The 18821-nt window shown below is 37.3% G+C and overlaps 1 protein-coding gene across 1 annotated transcript; it reads left to right on the top strand.

Annotated features, from left to right (window-relative positions):
* Positions 1-8424: 8424 nt before the first annotated feature.
* PALMD (palmdelphin) lies at positions 8425-17448 on the top strand (the record flags this gene model as incomplete). The annotated part of the gene is made up of 5 exons (XM_069107227.1): positions 8425-8541; positions 8679-8712; positions 8838-8951; positions 10521-11597; positions 17051-17448. Coding segments are annotated over 5 exons (1386 nt in total), but the record flags the coding sequence as incomplete, so codon positions are not given.
* Positions 17449-18821: the final 1373 nt, after the last annotated feature.

Consider the following 18821-nt stretch of genomic DNA (forward strand, 5'->3'; position numbering starts at 1 on the left):
TATCTCATTGTCCAAGTTTCTATATTCTAAAAGTTTGTTGTTCCATATACCTTGGAGATTGAGTGGCGTTAATGAAAAACATTGTTTTTAAGATTTTATGAATCATTGTTATATCCAGGCAATTGTGATCAATAGTTCAAGTTGTGATGATGGGCCAACCAATCAATAAATAAATATTTGTTAACCACCTGCTGGGCAGCTAGGTGGCACAGTGGATAGCGCTCCGGACCTGGAGTCAAGAAGACTCATCTTCCTGAGTTCAAATCTGGTCTCGGACACTTGTTAGCTGTGTGACTCTGGGTAGTCATTTAACCCTGATTGCCTCAGTTTCCACATCTGTAAAGTGAGCTGGAGAAGAAAATGACAAACCATTCCAAAAAGAAAACACAAATAAGGTCACAAAGAGTTGGACATGACTAAAAAAAAATGACTGAATAATAACAAGTACTTACTACATGCCAAGCACTGTTGCTTACTACTTCATGTACAGAAAGAGGCAGAAGACCGTCCTTACCCTCAAGAAGCTTATAGACTAGTTCAAGTATAGTTTATTGATTGAATTCTCTGGGATATTTTTAGATCTATATTCATAGTATGAGAAGGTGTTGTCTGTGAAGATAGTAACACTCCAAATTGTAATTAGAGTCACCAGGTAATTTTCTTGCTTAGAGGTGCTAAACTTTTACAGTGATGTGTTCCTTGCATAATCTACTCTGATCACTTATTGTGGTAGCTTCTGGTGGCCATGATCTAATCCTGAATTTCCAGCATAAACCTCTCCATCTACAACAAATACATATTACTCAGCCATTTGTTTACCACTTCTTGTCAACATAATGCTAACGGAATTGAATGCAAACAGAAGACCTTTTAATATTCTTCTTGGCCCTTAGTCATTTCATAGGTTCCATTTAGAGGTAAACTACCTTTGGCTCTATTTGACAAATCTATCAGTTATATACCTGTTATTATTCTTTATAAAGTCCAAACTGTAGTTTAAATAAACTTGTTCATTTCATTAAGCATGCACAATGAATAATATCCATTATATCATTCATTTCAGTAGTTAAGTTTAGGCTTAAAGTTAGGAATATGTTTCCTTTCCATCAGACATGTACAGCTGTATGATCCAAGTGACCTAACCTCTGACAGGCTATTTTCTCATCTGTAAAATGGAGATAATAGTATGCACCTCACAGAGTGACTGTGAGAATTGAGATAGCACTTTACAAACCTTAAAGTGCTAAATAAATGCTAGTTATCATTATTATTATTATTAATTTTGAGTAATTCAAGATTGGCTAGATAATGCCAATATTAACCAGTTGTGAGTTTAACTGTTACTTAGAAACACAACTCTTTTACTACAAAATCACAATTAAGAAACCTAACTTTATAAATTTTGATAAATTAAGTTCACTTATTCTTATTTTATTCTACATAAGTAATGCTCTTATGCTTTATCAGGGAATTTTTTTCTGTCAGGTATTACTGCAAATACACACAAGATCTAATGTAATTCAACCCAGCAAACACTTCTTAAGCACCCCAATGTGCAAAGCATTGTGCTAGATTCAAAGGATACAAAAACAAAACAAAGAATTGTTCCTGCCCTCAAGGAACTTACAGTGTATTTGCAGCATGCCTTTTATCTAAGGAGCAGCCTATCTAAGTCTGAAGAACATCATCATGAGAAAGTAAGCAACCAGGTGACAAAATTTTCACCCACAGCCTCTTTCAAAGCTTGCTCGAATTATGAGGGTTTATGATTTGTATCAGTGGAGGGATTGCCTATACCAATTACATGGTAGATCCTTAGAGCTTTGAGATTACTTGAGACCTAGAGGTAGGTAAATTAGCCTGAAAACTGGTTTTACATGTAGATATAGATGTAAATACACACACGTATATGTGTGTATAGATGGATGGATGGGTAGATAGAGAGACAGGTAGACAGACAGACACAGACAGACAGACAGACAGACAGACAGACAGACAGACAGATAGATAGATAGATAGATAGATAGATATAGATAGATCAGAATAAACTTGTAATGCTAAGCTTCTTTGTCAAAATAAAATAAATATAAAAGGATTATACTAGCTTAAGGATAGTTATGCATTCAACAAACATATTGAGTACTATGTTCTCATGCTATACATATATAATAGAATGTGTATGTGGTATGAGTATGTTTTGACTTATGGCCACTCCAGTGATAATTCAATGTTATCATTGCCTTCTGAGTCCTTGTCTCGATAAATACAGTCTTCAAAAATAAGTATAGATTCCCCAAAGTAGTATTCCTACTAGTTTCTAAAAACCATCAGTGAAATTAAGGATCAGGATTCATATAAGGATCTCCGTATAGTCTAATTGCTGATTCCACTACCCATTTTCCTAGTTGGCACCACTGGTCACAAAGATGAGTGACTAAATCATAGTATTCACCCACAAATGTGTTTAAGGAGGATCATCTTTACATAGAAAGGCTAGCATATGTACAAATTTTCTACCTGCCTTTACCATTCTAAAATCTTATTTAAGAGGAAGTAATAGAATCCATAGTTATTTTGATGAGCCAAGTGAATGCTGTGTTTTAAAGACAGACATATTGGGGCAGCTAGGTGGTACAGTGGATAGAGCACTGCCCCTGAATTCAGGAGGATCTGAGTTCAAATCAGACCTCAGACACTTACTAGCTGTGTGACACTAGACAGATCATTAACCCCAATTGCCTTCCCACACACATAAAAAAAAATAAAAACTGTCTTACTGAGTTACCTTTATTTAATTCCCCCTAGCACCTACTTAGCAAAGGACATCACAGAATCGAAGAACTGATGAGCTTACAAAGTTTAGAGCTGGAAGTGTTCTTAGAGGTCATCAAATCCAACACCTTCATTTTAAAGATGAGATGAGGATCCTAAGGCTGAGAAAGCTTAAGCAACTCACCCAAGGTCACACAAGGAATACAGTAGGAAAGCCAGGACTCACAGTCATCTTCTTTTTTTTTTTTTTTTAAGCAATCGGGGTTAAGTAACTTGCTCAAGGTTACACGGCCAGTTATTTCTGGGTGTGGTACTGAGTATCTGAGCCTGGGATTCGATCTCCAGGTCATCCCGACACTGGAGCCGGTGCTCTTACTCGCTGAGCCACCTGGCCACCCCTAAGCAATTGGGGTTAAGTAACTTGCTCAAGGTTACACGGCCAGGTGTTTCTGGGTGGGTGCTAAGTGTCTGAGCCTGGGATTCGATCTCCAGGTCTTCTCAACACTGGAGCTGGTGCTCTTACTCGCTGTGCTACCTGACCGCCCCCTCACACTCATCTTCTAACTCCAAATCCAGCATTCTTGCCACTATGCAACACTGCCTATCTAGGACAAGGGTGGGGAACCTGTGACCTGGAGGCCACATGTTGCCCTCTAGGTCCTCAAGTGTGGCCCTTTGAATCCAAACTTCACAGAACAGATGCCCTTAATGAAAGGATTTGTTCTATAAAACTTGGACTCGGTCTATTGTTCTGTGAAGTTTGAATTCAGGCAAAAGTCTCCACACAAGTATCTAGAAGGCCACATGTGGTCTTAAGGCTGCAGGTTTCCCACCCCTGACTAGTGACTGGTTCAAATCATAACTAACGAAATAATCCCTGCTGTAACAGCCCTAACTCGAGGTTATCAAGTCTCTTCTCGAAGAACTCCCATGTGAAGGAAGCCATCACTGCCTGAAGCAGCCCATTCTGTTTTCTAATCATTCTAATTATTAGGAAATTTTTCCTTATATGAAACTACAATAATTGTCCCCATTGAAAATAAAATCCATCCCTATCAAAATACTTGGCAACTGCTTAGTACTTTCAAAAACAGATGTAGCTTTTTTTTTTTCTTAACAATTAGGCAACAGCTGAAGGTAGGAGCTGGCATATAGAATTGTGGAGTTGGGAGTTTATTAAGACCCCTCCTGGGTTCTAATCTGTTGGTCTGATTATAGTAAACTCCACCTGGCCACGATTCCTCCTTAATACTACCAAAGTCTGAAAGAGATAAATGTATCATCAGCTGCCAGAAAAAAATTGCTCTGTGAAATAGCCAGTACATAAGACACCTGAAGTTTATGTTCGTTCCTCCTTATAAGACAATAAATTGCTGTTGGGATTGAATTCAGGGGATTATCCCTTGGTGAGGAGAGGGGTTATTACCAGAACTTTGGAAGAACTGAAAGATACCTGCTTTTACATAGCAAGCTCTAGAAAATAGCCCTGCCCCCACCACTTCCCCAGTGAAATGAGGAGGCAGAAGAAAGATTCCAATAATGGAGAGCATTTACAACTCCTCTTTCATGTTCTCTGCTTATCTAAATTGGCACTCAGCTACCTGCCCACCAACTACCAGTAATTCTAAGAGGCATTAGCATCCATCAGACCCTCTCTCACAGCCAAGGAGGCTCCAAAAAGGGTATTTGTCTTGCTGCAAAGCCTGTTTTTTTCATAATGAATCAGCATTTCCAGGAGTCCAATGCCTTTTCTGAAAGGCAATACCTACCAGAAAAGGATATGGCAGTACTTATGGAAATGCTGAACCATCAGGGTAAGAGAGATACAGCATGAAGGTGAGAGGGATTTTCAAAAGAATCTCCAAAGAGCTTTCAGGATAAGAGGGGGGAAAAGAGAAAGTATCCTCTTTTTTCCCACCTCAACTTGATAGTTCATTCTTTGCTACTGAAATCCAGCTCCCAACAAAGGTACCAAGAAGGTACCAATTTAAGCTCTAGATTTTTGTAGCTTTAAATCAAGAATGGCAAACCATTTTTATATACTGAGAACCAAGTGGGTCAAGGGAAAGGATGGGCATATAAGAGCAAATATATGAAAAGTAACAATTTGGAGTCATTTTTTAAATTAAAATCAAGGAGCAAAACGATATTCAATAAATGCAACTAATAATATGTGTGTGTTTATAGTTCTAAATCATGGCCAGTTAAGAAAAAGTGATAGCAGTGGCCAGGTGGCTCAGCGAGTAAGAGCACCGGTTCCAGTGTCAGGATGACCTGGGGATCAAATCAGGGCTCAGATACTTAGCACCACACCCAGAAATAACTGGCCATGTAACCTTGAGCAAATTACTTAACCCCAATTGCTTTAAAAAAAAAATGAAAAAGTGATAGAAAGGAAAAGGGTAGAAGAAAATAAAGTGGAAGACAGAGGAAAAAATCCAAAATACTCTTATACCAGGATGGATACAATGAGAAAGATAGAGCTGCAGAGACCCACACATATTGAAAGGAATACTGTCAGAGAGAGAACAAAGCACCCACAGACACAGGGAAATAGCATGGCTTTCTTGAAGCAATACCCCCATCTTGTGTTTTAAAGCTAAGCTGCTTTTTTGTCACTGTGGGCATAAATTGAGATATTAACTACCTGAATGTGTCCCATAGGCTAAATGAAATCAAATCCAGAGCTTGATCATCCCAAAGACTGAGATTTTCCAGCCCTGTTTCAAATGAAATTATTTTTGAAAGGGACAACAGGATTTTTTTTAAATTGAATCACTCTTTCTGTAACTTGACAATTTATTCAGTATTCAGCACTAGCATTCAGCAATATACACTGCATTGTGGCCAAGAAGAGAGCCCTTAGATTTGGAGTCAGAAAGTATAAGTCATTTAAGATTCCTAAGTCTCAGCTTCCTAGTCTTTAAAATGGGGGTTAATAATACCAACTACCTCAAAATATTGTTCTGAGGATCAAATGAAATGTTTTGAAAGTGCTTTACAAAGTTTAAAGTACTGTATATAAGCTGTTTTTAAATCTCCAAAACTCTAGGGTACAGTTATATAATTAGAAGATTAAGATTCCCTCCTTAACCCACTAAAATCCTTTTTCTTGCTAGTTATTATTAAAAGTAATAATCTGCTATCCAATTCAGCACTCTTGAATATAGATTCCTGAATCACAGGTCAGTTTAAATGCCATTCTGATCTAGCAAACTTTTTTGGCTTCTTAAAATAACAGATCTCTTATGATTTATTTATCAGATATATTTCTGCTGTCCTGGAGGTAATATTGCATAGTGGACAGAGTGCTAGATTTGAAGTTAGGAAGAGCTGGATTAAAATTTCACTCTAAGACTATATAAAACTGATCAAGTCATCTAATATAGTCTATTCCTCAGACAGCTCCCTAGAATTTACCTACTAAGTCATAGATGGCTCACTCTCTATAGTGCCATTCAGAGTCCCCACATTGAAGTTGTCCCACACTGGGGAATCACAGATCCTTCAAATATTCACATAGTTTCCATATTCCTGCTGTCCATATTGATGGTATTTTCTGTGGGGCCACATTCATTTATAAACAGCATTTGCAAGATTCCATTTCTATATAAATTTAAGTGGAAATTAAATATTTTATTATTTCAATAGAAATTTCAATAAATTCTATGAATGAATGATCTGTCAGCCTGTGATTCTGAAGAATTCATGCCAGAAAATTTTCCAAGGTAATAGCAGTTCATATTTATGTAGTATCTTAAGGTTGGCAAAATGCTCTAAAACATTTTCTCATTTGATCCTCATGATAATCAAATATAGTAGTAAGTACTACAAATATAACTGTCCCCATTTTACAAATGAGAAAGCTAAGTGACTTGCCAAGATCTTAAAGCTGGAAAAGGTCTGATATGGAATTTGACCGCAGGCCTTCCTGACTTCAATGTCCAGTGTTCTTCCAGTTACACCATACTACCCCCTCTATAAGCGAGAATTGGCTATGATCAAATGACTGTGAATAGTTTCAGAAAGTGTCATATGTCTGTGGCCTAATATATAATATAACTTTCATCTGGGGACCTGAGAGACCCTTAGAAACATTAATTATCAGGGCCCTTTGTGAGGTTATAGCATATTCATCATAGGTTCTTTTCTTGCTAAGTTTTTATACAAACTTATTTATGGACATGCCATGTCCCCTGTTAGAATGATAGGAGGAATCACTTCATTTTCTTTTCTTTGCATCCTCAGTGGCTTGAATAGTACCTGAAACATAGGAGGTACTTAAATGTTTGTTGACTGACTGAAGATCCCCATTTTATTTCTAAGGAAACAGGTTTCAGAGAGGTCAGGTGGCATGCCTTAGATGAAATGATTATAAGAGAGCCAGGACTAGATCTAATTCCTGGTACCATGTTCTTTCCACTAGATAACACTAGACTATAACACTTCCCCATTACCACTGAGAAATGAGTGTGACATGACCCTACCTAAGGCAGGGGAGGTGCAGCTAGGTGACGCAGTGGATAAATCACTGACCTGTGAAGTCAGGAGGACCTGAGTTCAAATTTGACTTCAGACACTTCCTAGCTATGTGACCCTAGGCAAGGCAAAGTCACTTAATCCTGATTGCCTCAGTTTACTCATCTGTAAAATGAGCTGAAGAAGGAAATGGCAAATCACTCCAGTATGGTTGCCAGGAAAACCCCAAATGGGGTCACAAAGAATGAGGCACAACTGAAAATAAGAAGGATAGGGGGAATCTTAAGGAAATAATAAATAATCTTCAGGAATTTGCATGAGGTGAAAAATATATAAATTAAATGTGGGGGCCCAATAAAGTACAAAGAACCTACTCAAGCATAATATGAAATCATAAAATATAATATAAAAAGCAATAATATGAAATCATAGTGTTAGGATGACAGGACATGGAATCAGTCTTGAAAAATGGTCGTTTATGATGGTGCTTCAAACAGTTCACTAGGATTTACCTACTAAGTCCTAGATGGATTGCTCTTTTTAGGGACAATTTCTATTGATGGCAGAGCTGTTTAATTTTAAAGTAAATAGAGAAATAGTTGCTTAAACATCCCGTGACAGAAGAAAATAGATCCAGATGTGCATGCATACACGCATGCACACACACACACACACACACATTGAGTCATACCTCCATTATCTTATATGTGGTATTGATTTTTTGAACCCAAGTGTAAAATTTATTACATTTATCTTTACAAAATTTCATCATATTAGCTTCAGTTCCATATATTAACCTAGTAAAAGAACATCTTGCATCCTGACTGTATTATCTGGTGTGTTGGTTGTCTACACCATCTTGCTAATTCAGAACAATACTAATAAAAATGTTTAAAAGCACAAGACTAAGGATATATTCATACCCAAATCTTCCAACATATTTGGTGTTATTAGAGTTTGTTTCTCAAAGATTTAGAGAATCTTTGAGAACTTGTAGATCATCTTCCTACTACAAAGAGACATCCAGAAAAGGAAGTATTTAGTGAATAAATGGAACCCTATTCCAAGTAAATTGCTCAGTTCTTTCCTTAATGTGAAAATATACTTAGCAGACATTTGGTAACCAATATGCAATAGTAGCAGCCTTTACTAACCCTGTAAACTTTTGTTCTCAGACTCGAGAAAGAGATTGAAGAGCTAGAAAAAGCAGAATTGAAAATCTCAGTTCATGAAGAAGCAATTTTAAAGAAACTAAAATCAGTTGAGAGAACAGCAGAAGATATTATAAAGGTAAGTAGTGAAGATCTTAAAAATTGTTCCTTCACAGTTCTTGTCCTCTAAATAGTATCCAGTACTACTAAAATTTAGTCTATTTTTAACTAATTTTCAAAAACTGTAATAATGACAAAAATACTTTTTCTTTATAGTCTGTGAAAGTGGAAAAGACAGAAAAACCAGAAGGTATGTATAGCTTGAGGCAATGTGGTTCTTAGAAAATGAAGATTTTGCTTTTGTAAGCCTGCTTACAATTTTATCATTGATTTCAAATATTCTAAACTTATATTGACTCTTTCTCAATTTCACAGAGACCATTGAAGACATCTATGCCAATATCCCTGATCTTCCAAAATCCTACATACCATCCAGGTTAAGGAGGGAAAGAGAAGAAGGGACGGAAGAGGATGAGCAAAATAGAAAAGGTATCCCAGCAGTTCATCATATTGGCAGATTTAGAATTTAGGCTTTGACATTTTCAAAATTTGCTATACCAACCTGTGCTCTGGCTACAACCAGAGTTCCTAGTGCTAAAGTCCCCTGAACTTGTCCTTTTTTTTTTGTATGTCTCATGGACTTGTGATATTGTTTCTGGTTAAACATTAGTCCTTATGTATGTAAATAGGGGTGAGGGAGATATATTCTACCAGTTTGTATAATCAAAGAATTTCTTCCTCATGGTCCATCTAGAGCCTAATAAACCATTCCTCTGGGAAGGTGAACCTCCTATAACATGAAGGGATTTGGAGTAAGTATTCAGCTAGACCAGGGACAGGTATCAGTGTTTCTTGACCCTAAGGAGTATCTGTAATATCAGCTCTGACAATAATAAAGGATTTACATAGGTCACTGATTTGGTGTAGGTCAGATAAAAAATACATATTTGTGGTATAGAATCATGAATATATAAATACTATATTATACATGTATGTGTATGCATGTATACATATATATATATATATATACACATACACATACACACATATATAAATGTAGGGAGACCATGCTGGATAAGGGCACCAGACTCAGGGAAGAGGATCATGTGGTCTAGAGATCTCAGGAAACAAAGCCTAAATTCTAGTATCAGGCAACAAGTAGAACAGGCAGTTTCAGCTAGTTGTCTCAATCATGCAAGGGCCAGAGCATCAAAATCTCTACAAGAGGTAAGGGTAAAACTCTAAAGTCAGGGCAAATGGTCTGAAGCCCAGAAAGAGAAATTTGGGAGGCCAGAATAAAGGAATTTCAGAGTAAAAGCATTATTTCCCCATGTCAAACATCAACAAGCATTTATCAAGCATTTACTATGTGCCAGAAAGTATACTGAGCACTAGGAATGCAGTGAGAAAAATCAATGCGTTCCTGCCCTCAAAAACTTACACTCTGTCAGAATTCTCCTTTGTATATTTCTCAGTAGTGTATAGCTGTAAACCTTTGTGTAGAGAAGGATGCCCTATTTTCAGTGAGCAGTCAGCCATTCAATAAACTTCTAGAAAGCACTTATTCTGTGTTACACACACTATACTAAGAGCTAGCGATACAAAGAAACATAAAAGACAGTCTCCGCTCTCAAGTAGCCCACAGTCTAATGGGGTAGACAACATAAAACAACCATGTACAAACAAGATATATACAGAGCAAGGGGAAAATAAAGGCAAAAATCTGTATTCATTCCTGCAGGCTAACCTTGCCTAGGAGGAAACAGTCCAGAGGGGAGAGATGATGATTAAAAATCTGTAGAAAGGCAACAGAAAACTAAGACCATAGTCCTTCTGCTGGGGGGAAAAGGGGATAGCTTGTGAAGCTATGAGATCATGATGTCACGAGACCTCCTCATAGTCTGCTCTTTACTACAGTATATTTTTCTTATCCACTATCCTGGATTTAAACTTTTTGTGTTCCTATGACATAGAATATGATTTTACATATAACAGAGAACCAATAAATGTTTGCCAAATGAATGTTAAATTAAAAATGAATTCTCTCTCTCTCAATAGCTTTGTACACCATGGAAATTAAAGTTGAAAAAGACATGAAGACTGGAGAGAGCACAGTACTATCTTCAATACCTCTCCCATCTGACAACTTTAAAGGTACAGGCGTAAAAGTTTATGATGATGGTCGAAAATCAATCTACGCAGTCAGCTCCAATCACCATGTTGCACATAATGGCACTGATGATCTAGCACCCATTGAGGTGGAGGAACTTTTAAGACAAGCCTCAGAGAGAAACTCTAAATCTCCAACTGAATATCATGAGCCTGTATATGCCAACCAGTTTTGCAGACCTTTAACCCCACAGAAAGAAGGTGCAACCCCTGGACCAAATCTTCAAGAAAGGATGCACATTCAAGCTAATGGACTAGGCAATAGTTTAAATGGTTCTTCACACAAGTTGGGAAATGGCTTTCAGAAGGAGAATCATCTCAGCACCGTGAGACCAATACCTCGCCCCAGATCAGTGGTTCAGCAGACAGAGAATAGTCTTCATACCCATCCAAAGATGATGCCATCTTGGGAAGAAACAAATGTGATGCCAGAGGAATGTGTGCCGTCATCCAAGGCAAGAGAGAGCCCGCCAGAGTCATCGATGAGGAAGTCAGCATACCAGTGTTCTTCACCAACTGTCCAGGAAGAAGAGGAAGACATCAAGTACAATGTTGTTCAATCCATGCCTCATGATGTAGATGACTCAAAACCTGTTACCATGATTTTCATGGGATATCAGCAAGCAGAGGAGGATGAAGAAGAAAAAAAGCTCTTAACAGGGTATGATGGAATCATCCATGCAGAACTGGTGGTGATTGATGATGATGAAGAAGAGGAAGGAGAAGCTGAGAAACCATCCTATCATCCTGTGGGCCACTACAGTAAGGTTTACCAACCTGCTAAGCCAACACCACTCCCCAGGAAGAGATCAGAAGTCAATCCACATGAAAACTCAAGCCATCAATCACCTCACAAAAAGCCCATAGCCTTGAATGAACAAAAGGAAAACTTAAACCACCCCATCCACCATTCTAACCTTGATAACCAGAGAGCTGGAGATGGGACAGAGGATCCTTCCCTCACAGGTAATAAAAATGACAAGGCATGCCAATGCTGTTCAGTCATGTGATGAACAGTTTCCTTAAGCTGCTCTTTCTGATTAATCAGCCTTCTTTCTTAGCACCTCTTGGGTCATCAGACAAACTAACGTGGAATGACTTTTTTTCATAACTGTTCGTCTGAATTTTTGTCACTATATATCCAGGTTATGTTTCGTCTTATACATGAGGTTAAATTTGACATATTTAAACTTAAGGTGGGTAATCTTCCAAGGACAGCCCAAAAATGGCTTTGTCAGGAAGAGGGGATGGACAAAGATTGCAGTCATATTTTTACATTGCATTATTTTATCTTAGTTATTTAAGGTTCCCCTTCAGACATGTTATGCTATTTTATGTGAATAGTTAGGTCCCTTTTATATTGAGTAACTGACAGCATTATTTTTTTCTGTACTTACCAAACACTTCAAGATTATTTGTGCATCATTTGACATATGCCTTAACTTTTCAAGAAAAGCCAAACTCAAGAGACTTTTATTTTCCTGGTACTTTTCCTATCTTGCCTTCACTGTGTTTTTTGTATTTTAATAACTTTATTACCTGGTTCTTTATTTTTCCATATTTTTAAATAGGAGAAACACCAGTTTTCCCAAGACTTATATGTATCTTTTAATTCTGCATTCCATTTTCCAGTCCAGAAAATTTATTTTTCAACAGATTTGTTATACAAATACATACATTTCTCATGCTATCAATTTTTATAACAGAACATGAATGGGGAAAACACCTTTGACATTTTTTCTATAAAAATGATTACATCTTTTTTTTAGATTTATTGCATCTCAGTCACCAGGACACAGGCAGAGTATTGATTTCCACTTCCCATTTGTAAAGAACAAAAAAAATATATCAAAATAAGAACGATTATATTAACTGTAGAGGAAGTCATGGAATAGGTTATTGAATGCTGGGCTTGTATTCAAGAAGACTGAGGTTCAAATACGTCCTATGACATTTTATTAGGTGGGTGGCCCTAGACAAGTCACTTGACCTTTCTATGCCTCAGGCAACGCTAGGAGGATTATGAACTGAATCATAAACAATTTGTAATTTGTGTTGGTAGAAGGAATTCCCATATACTGGGAGTTTCCTGTAACCTTCCTCAACTTTGACTGACTATTGAAAGATAAGAATCAGGGGTGGCAGAGCGGCTAGGTGGCACAATTAGTACAGCGCCGGCCCCTGAGTCAGGAGGACCTGAGTTTGGATCCAGCCTCAGACACTTAACATACACACAAAAAAACTAGCCATGTGACCTTGGGCAAGTTACTTAACCCCAATCGCCCTCCAAAAAGCAAAAAAAAAAAAAAAAGAATCAGGTGTAGCTAGGTGGTACAGTGAATAGAGCACCAGCCCTGGAGTTCAAATTCAGCCTCAGACACTTAACACAAAACTAGCTGTATGACCTTGGGCAAGTCACTTAACCCCAATTGCCCTACCTTCTCCCCTCCAAAATGCCAAAAAAAAAAAAAAGATAAGAATCAAAGAGGCACTAAGGATTGCAGAAAATGAAAGAATTTCTAAAGCTTATATTAAAGAGGATTTTATTGAAAAGCAATAATTTTCAAGTTCCAACAAAATCCAAAACATCAAAGTAATAATTCTACTTGCATTCTCCAAAAAGTGTCTGCCTAGGCTGTTTAAGTGTACATAAGGCCTGACAAACAACTGAGTTCCATTCCACTCATTTAGTTAATTAAATTAAATTTGCCATTTCCAAACCTAGTTTAGTTATTTGTAGAAACTTTTGGCTTCCTGGAGAGAGTGCCCTTAAAATCCAAACTTAGATCAGAACTGAAAAGATGGGACTTCACAAAAGCAAGCCTGAGCCACCACCAGCTTTCCCTTCTGTTCCAACAATGAGCTTTGTTTAAACTTTAAACCTTTCAGCCTAATTTCAGCTAAGAAAACAATTCGGGAGGCTTTGAAAAGAATAATGGACCGTTTATGATCAACAATGACTGCATTACCTATCTTAAAAACCTTACCCTTCTTGAACTTGGAAGTTAACCAACTGCCTTCAACACCCTCATTTCTTCTGCCCTAACGGTGTCAACACATTTGCAAAGAGGATAAAGGCAGGAAGTGACTAACTTTTTCAGAAAACACTAATCATGCCACTGAGCTAAAATAATCAAAACAGGAAAACCTATTCCAGACAAAGTAACAATTCAAAGGACTGTGTATTATCACTGAAAGTTACTTGTAAGTTAAAATACTCTGATTCACTACCTCTCCCCTTAAATTGTTTCAGATCTGTTTTCTTATTTAGACCATGAATTACAGATCAAAGATAAAACCTTAATAAAGAAAGTGGTCTAACATACATTCTAAGTCTGCAGGTTCAGCCTTATACACAGTTAGGGCAAGTAGGTATCTATGAGAGTTGATTGCAAAGGCATCAGGAAGCTCCTTCATTCCTCTCCTCTCTCCAATTAAAAAAAAAATGCTACTCCAATCTTTGATTTCCACCATTGCATTCAACTTTCCTTTGGCCGGATTCCTTAAGAGTCCTGTCAAAGTGGAAATTACCTTGTAAAAGGTAATATTTAAAACCTTATCAGTAATTTGCACATTACAGTGAATAAGTACAACAGATTATTTCCTGATATCTGGTTTTCAGAGGAGGGAGGACTAAGAGAGCATGAGAACCTTAGATGACATTGGGGAGAGGGATGTGTTTGGAAGAGGACTTACTTAACAGAGGGAAACTGGATACACTGAAGTCAAAATATGTCAGCTTTGCAGATCTAAAAAAACAGCATCAAGCACACGGATCAAGATTCTAGATAATGCTTTTGACATGGACTTATAAGACACCTTAATGCTAAATCTAGATTCTTATTGGACTATTAAATGGCGCTGCTAATGCTCTATTTTTAAAAATCACAGAATTTCAATATAGGAAGGAACTTTTAGTCAAGCTCATACACAAACAACAATCCCACTATCTATTTCTTCCTTTCTATTCCCCTCCCTGACTTCTCTACCTTTGACTGTCTCTCTCTGTCTCTCCTCTCTCCCCAACCCAGCCCCTGCCTTCTCCTTTTTCCCCCTTAGTCTCCCCTACCTAATCCTTAATGACGATAAAGAGCCCTTTAAAACATGATAACCCATGAAATAGGATACTTATGACCTTAGCCCTCAGGCCAAACGTGTCATTTTTAAAACTTGAATAAACATCTTTCTATACTGCCCACAGCATAGACAAAAAACATTTTCCCTCCTCTCCAAGATAGAGAGCACAAATTATAGTGTGAGAATATAGGAATAGAAAGAATTAGAGTAAAACTCAAATATTTATCTTCCTCCCAGTCCAAACTTTGCCTCCTGCTTTGGCATTGTTTACCAATTCTGGCCAAGGGTAAAAGGATAGCCTTCTGTCTAAGCTTCACGTAGACCAAATCCAGAGATTTATTAGTTTCTATGCTTAGAAAAAAAAATAATTTAAGTCTAATTTTCCTTAACATCCAAGGGGGAAAAAGTAGTTTTGAAAGTATTTAAAAAGAAAACATTCTCTATAAATTTGATGTCTTGATAAATTATTGTAGTTTCAGTGGAGGTCTTTTAAAAACTATTTATGCAGTGCAGGATGAAGCAGCTAGAGCTTTGTCCCAGGGTGGGAAATATAGAGGGCATCCATAGCACCTTCCTAAGAAAATTTTCTCCCCTTAGGTATGTTTCTTCCCCTTGGTGGATACACTTTTATGAAAAAAAAAAAAACCTTGGAGTGTTCCCAGGATGAACCTTCTCCCCATAATGGCCAAGTTCTAGGGGAGTCTCCCCTGCATCTCTAATGCTACTTGCCTTGAGTGAAAATAATGTTAGTTGCAGTTTTGATATTCTGTGGTTCTTTTAACTCCTTTTATTTAAAGGCATTTAAATTAATGTCTGGCAGAACAAATCAGAGAGCTTGCCATCCTAGGATTCCTTAAACCAAAACTGCTACCAGAACAAGTAGCAGATGAGTGTGGCAGTCAGGCACAGAGGTAGTTATATATCTGTTCTACTTAAATATGGCTGTGGTCGATGCTGTACAGAAGGCCCTATCTATTCACTGCATAGTATTAGAACATCATTGGAATTATCCGAAGATTAAATCTGCAGGTGTGAAAATACATTCTGAATTCTTTGCAGCACATCATTAATCCAACAAATACCCACTCTCTGGAAGACACTATGCTTGGTGCCAGGATCACAAAGACAAAACAAAGCACAAAAACATTCCCTGACCTCCAGAAACTTGCATTCTGCATGTTCCTAAGAGATATGTCATGATGTAAAATGACTTGGAATCAGAAGATGTGATATGTTTAGGTCAATTTAAAGGCTTTTAATTACTGATTCATATCCTGAATGATCACAGCAGTCTGATTTAAATATAAGTCTATCATGTGGAACAAAGATTCGGCTTCTGCTGAGCCTTAGAAAGGAGAACTCTGAGCACTGCCTGGAAGGCACAGGAAGGTAGATTTGGTTCAGTATGACAAAGAACAGCCTAACAATTAGCTGTCCAGAAGCAATAGGGATTGATTCAAGAAACTGAAAGTTCTTAATCATTGGAGATTAAGTAGTGGCTAGGTGACCTCTTGTCAGAGATATCATACAGGGAATTCATACTTCAGGCAGGAGTTGAACTAAATGTGAAAATGCAGATCTTCATAGATCAATTGCCAGATGTGGACCGTAGGAGTCATCTAGTCCAAATGTTTCATTTTACAGTAGAAGAAACTGAGGAAAGAGGTTGACTGATTTACCTAAGGTCTCAGAGGTAGAAAGTGGCAGAGAGATTCTTATCTTCCCAGGCCTATAGACTCACAGAGAGTATGAATTGTGTCTCCAGTACCTAACATAGTGGATTGCATAAAGTATTCACATGATAAACATTTGCCAAATTAAATGATCTCTTTAGCAATCCCTTTACAACTGTGAGCTTCTATGATTCTCTAAAATAAATTTTGATCTATCAGTACCAGGATCACACAGTAAGGCCAATGTTTACATAGATTCAAGTGAGAAGGAAAAAAAGTCTTTCAAACCCAGTTCTCATGCAACAACTGCTTAGATATCTTCTGTAGGTTATAACTAAGAAATCTGAGCAGTTACTAACCTATATATACCTAACTACATTTAATATTTTCTTTACTGTACTAATTGGGTATTTGCTCTGCAAATCTGGCACTAATTTTTCTAATCATTATAATAATAGGCTCCTTCTGTCTCTGAACATACTTCTCTTCTAAGTTAACACTGCTTATTTCTGCTATCTTTTCGTGCATAAATCAATGCTTACGGTGTTGGACCAAACCATTGGAGGTATGTTGCTTGCTTTCCGTTTTTTCCTACCCAAAAGATATTTGGAGTTATCATCAGGAAGTTTGTCCTGTGTTAACATATCTTTTTTTCTCTCTAATTCACAGCACTAAGGATGAGAATGGCAAAACTGGGGAAAAAGGTGATCTGACAGATGCTCTCACTTGTGTAACTAAACATCTCTGAAAGAAGAAATTGAAGAAAGTGCTCACATTCTTTTCTGAACGGTTTTGCTTTTATTCCTTTCCTGAATTCCATCCCCAAAGTGACATAATGTGTGTATAGAAACATACACATGTTATGTACATATATAGATAAAATACATGCATATAATGCCGTGCATTCATGGTAATCATTATTTGTGAAAAAATATGGAGATACGTGGAAAAGACAAATGTTCACCTGTTGCAGTTAAATGGGAAAATTCCAGCATATTTTTATTGATACCAAAGCATTTCTAATAAGAGCTTGTTAAATTTAAAAATAAAGTTATTTAAAATAGAAATTCAATTGAGTAACCATATGTTACTAATTGGTGCTGTCATTTTTTGGTTAGGGAATGTATCATCCCCCCGTGGTTTCATCAATGTCAAAACCTCCTTGCGTAGAAATTCCCTTCCCCTGCACAGCTCAGCCACTCACATAGGACTTAGAATTTTAGAGGACTGCCTATGAACATTGAGAGTTTAAATGACTTGTTCAGAGTCATGTGTCTAGTAGATCCCAGAAGCAGGAGTTGAACACAGTTCACCCTAACTCCACAATCAGACCTCCTCCTCCACCCTTATTTTGCTAATGTAAAAACTAGAGTATTCTGTTCTTTTTACAAGAAATTTACATGCTTAATGTTTTGAAATAAGGAAATTACCTTGAATTAGCAAAATCATAAGGAAACTAAGTCTGCTTCCAGAGGAATAACTGACCCAATTTGATAGAGAGCTCTATTCTAAAGGCACAGCAAGATCTGTCCCAGAGATGGGGGTCTAGATTCAGATAGAGCTTGGGCACATGTCTTTACCAACTATAACTTGACACTTCTTCCTAATTTGAGCCATCATCCTTTCATGCACACTTTCAAGAAAATGTCCAAGCAAAAATGGAATGTTTCATTCTGTCCCAAGGGATGGGTCTTAAATTCCCAGATGCCCAAACAATGAAGGACACAACAAACAGCTGACTATTGTTCTAATCAGTGTTGGACCAATTCAAATGAACAAGCCTCAAACAGCCTAAGTTATGAAAAACCAGAATAAGCATGGGGATGGCACGCTATGCCAATGCCAAGACTACCAGGTTCCATTGTAACAGAATTGCACAAATAAAGCAGACCTTTATCTGGGACAACTTCACAGAGGTCAGTTTGCACATGTGCATTAGTAGAGTCATTACAAATTTCTTCAACATGTCCATGCAAAAGACACTTACTGGATGACCAGGAGGGTCCTAAGTCAAGCCTGATAGTTGGAGCTGCAATGCATTCACCAAGACTTCCACGGGCAAGTATTCAATTGCTTCTGATTAATATAAACATAACCATATATATGTACAGATATGTGTGTATATATGTATGTATAATACACATATATGCCTATGTATATAAATACATACATGTATATATATCAATAATCAGGCTTGACGAGTGGAGGCTGATTATTGATAGATTTAAATATAGATATAGAATGTTTGTATATGTGTGTACAGCTATATTTATTTATTTTTATTTTTCCCCCTCTATCAATAGGTAAATGAAGAGGCAGAATGCCATAGGGAATACAGAGTAGGACTCAGGCAGAAAGTCCAGGACCCAAATCCTATCTCCCATACTGGTTGTTTGAATGAGAGTGTGTAGTAGATAGGACTTTAGACTTGGAGTCACAA

This window comes from Petaurus breviceps, unplaced genomic scaffold, assembly GCF_028583685.1.
Source record: "Petaurus breviceps papuanus isolate PSGF00001 unplaced genomic scaffold, PetGlider_PUasm1.0 89201, whole genome shotgun sequence".
In the NCBI taxonomy this organism is placed as follows: domain Eukaryota; kingdom Metazoa; phylum Chordata; class Mammalia; order Diprotodontia; family Petauridae; genus Petaurus; species Petaurus breviceps.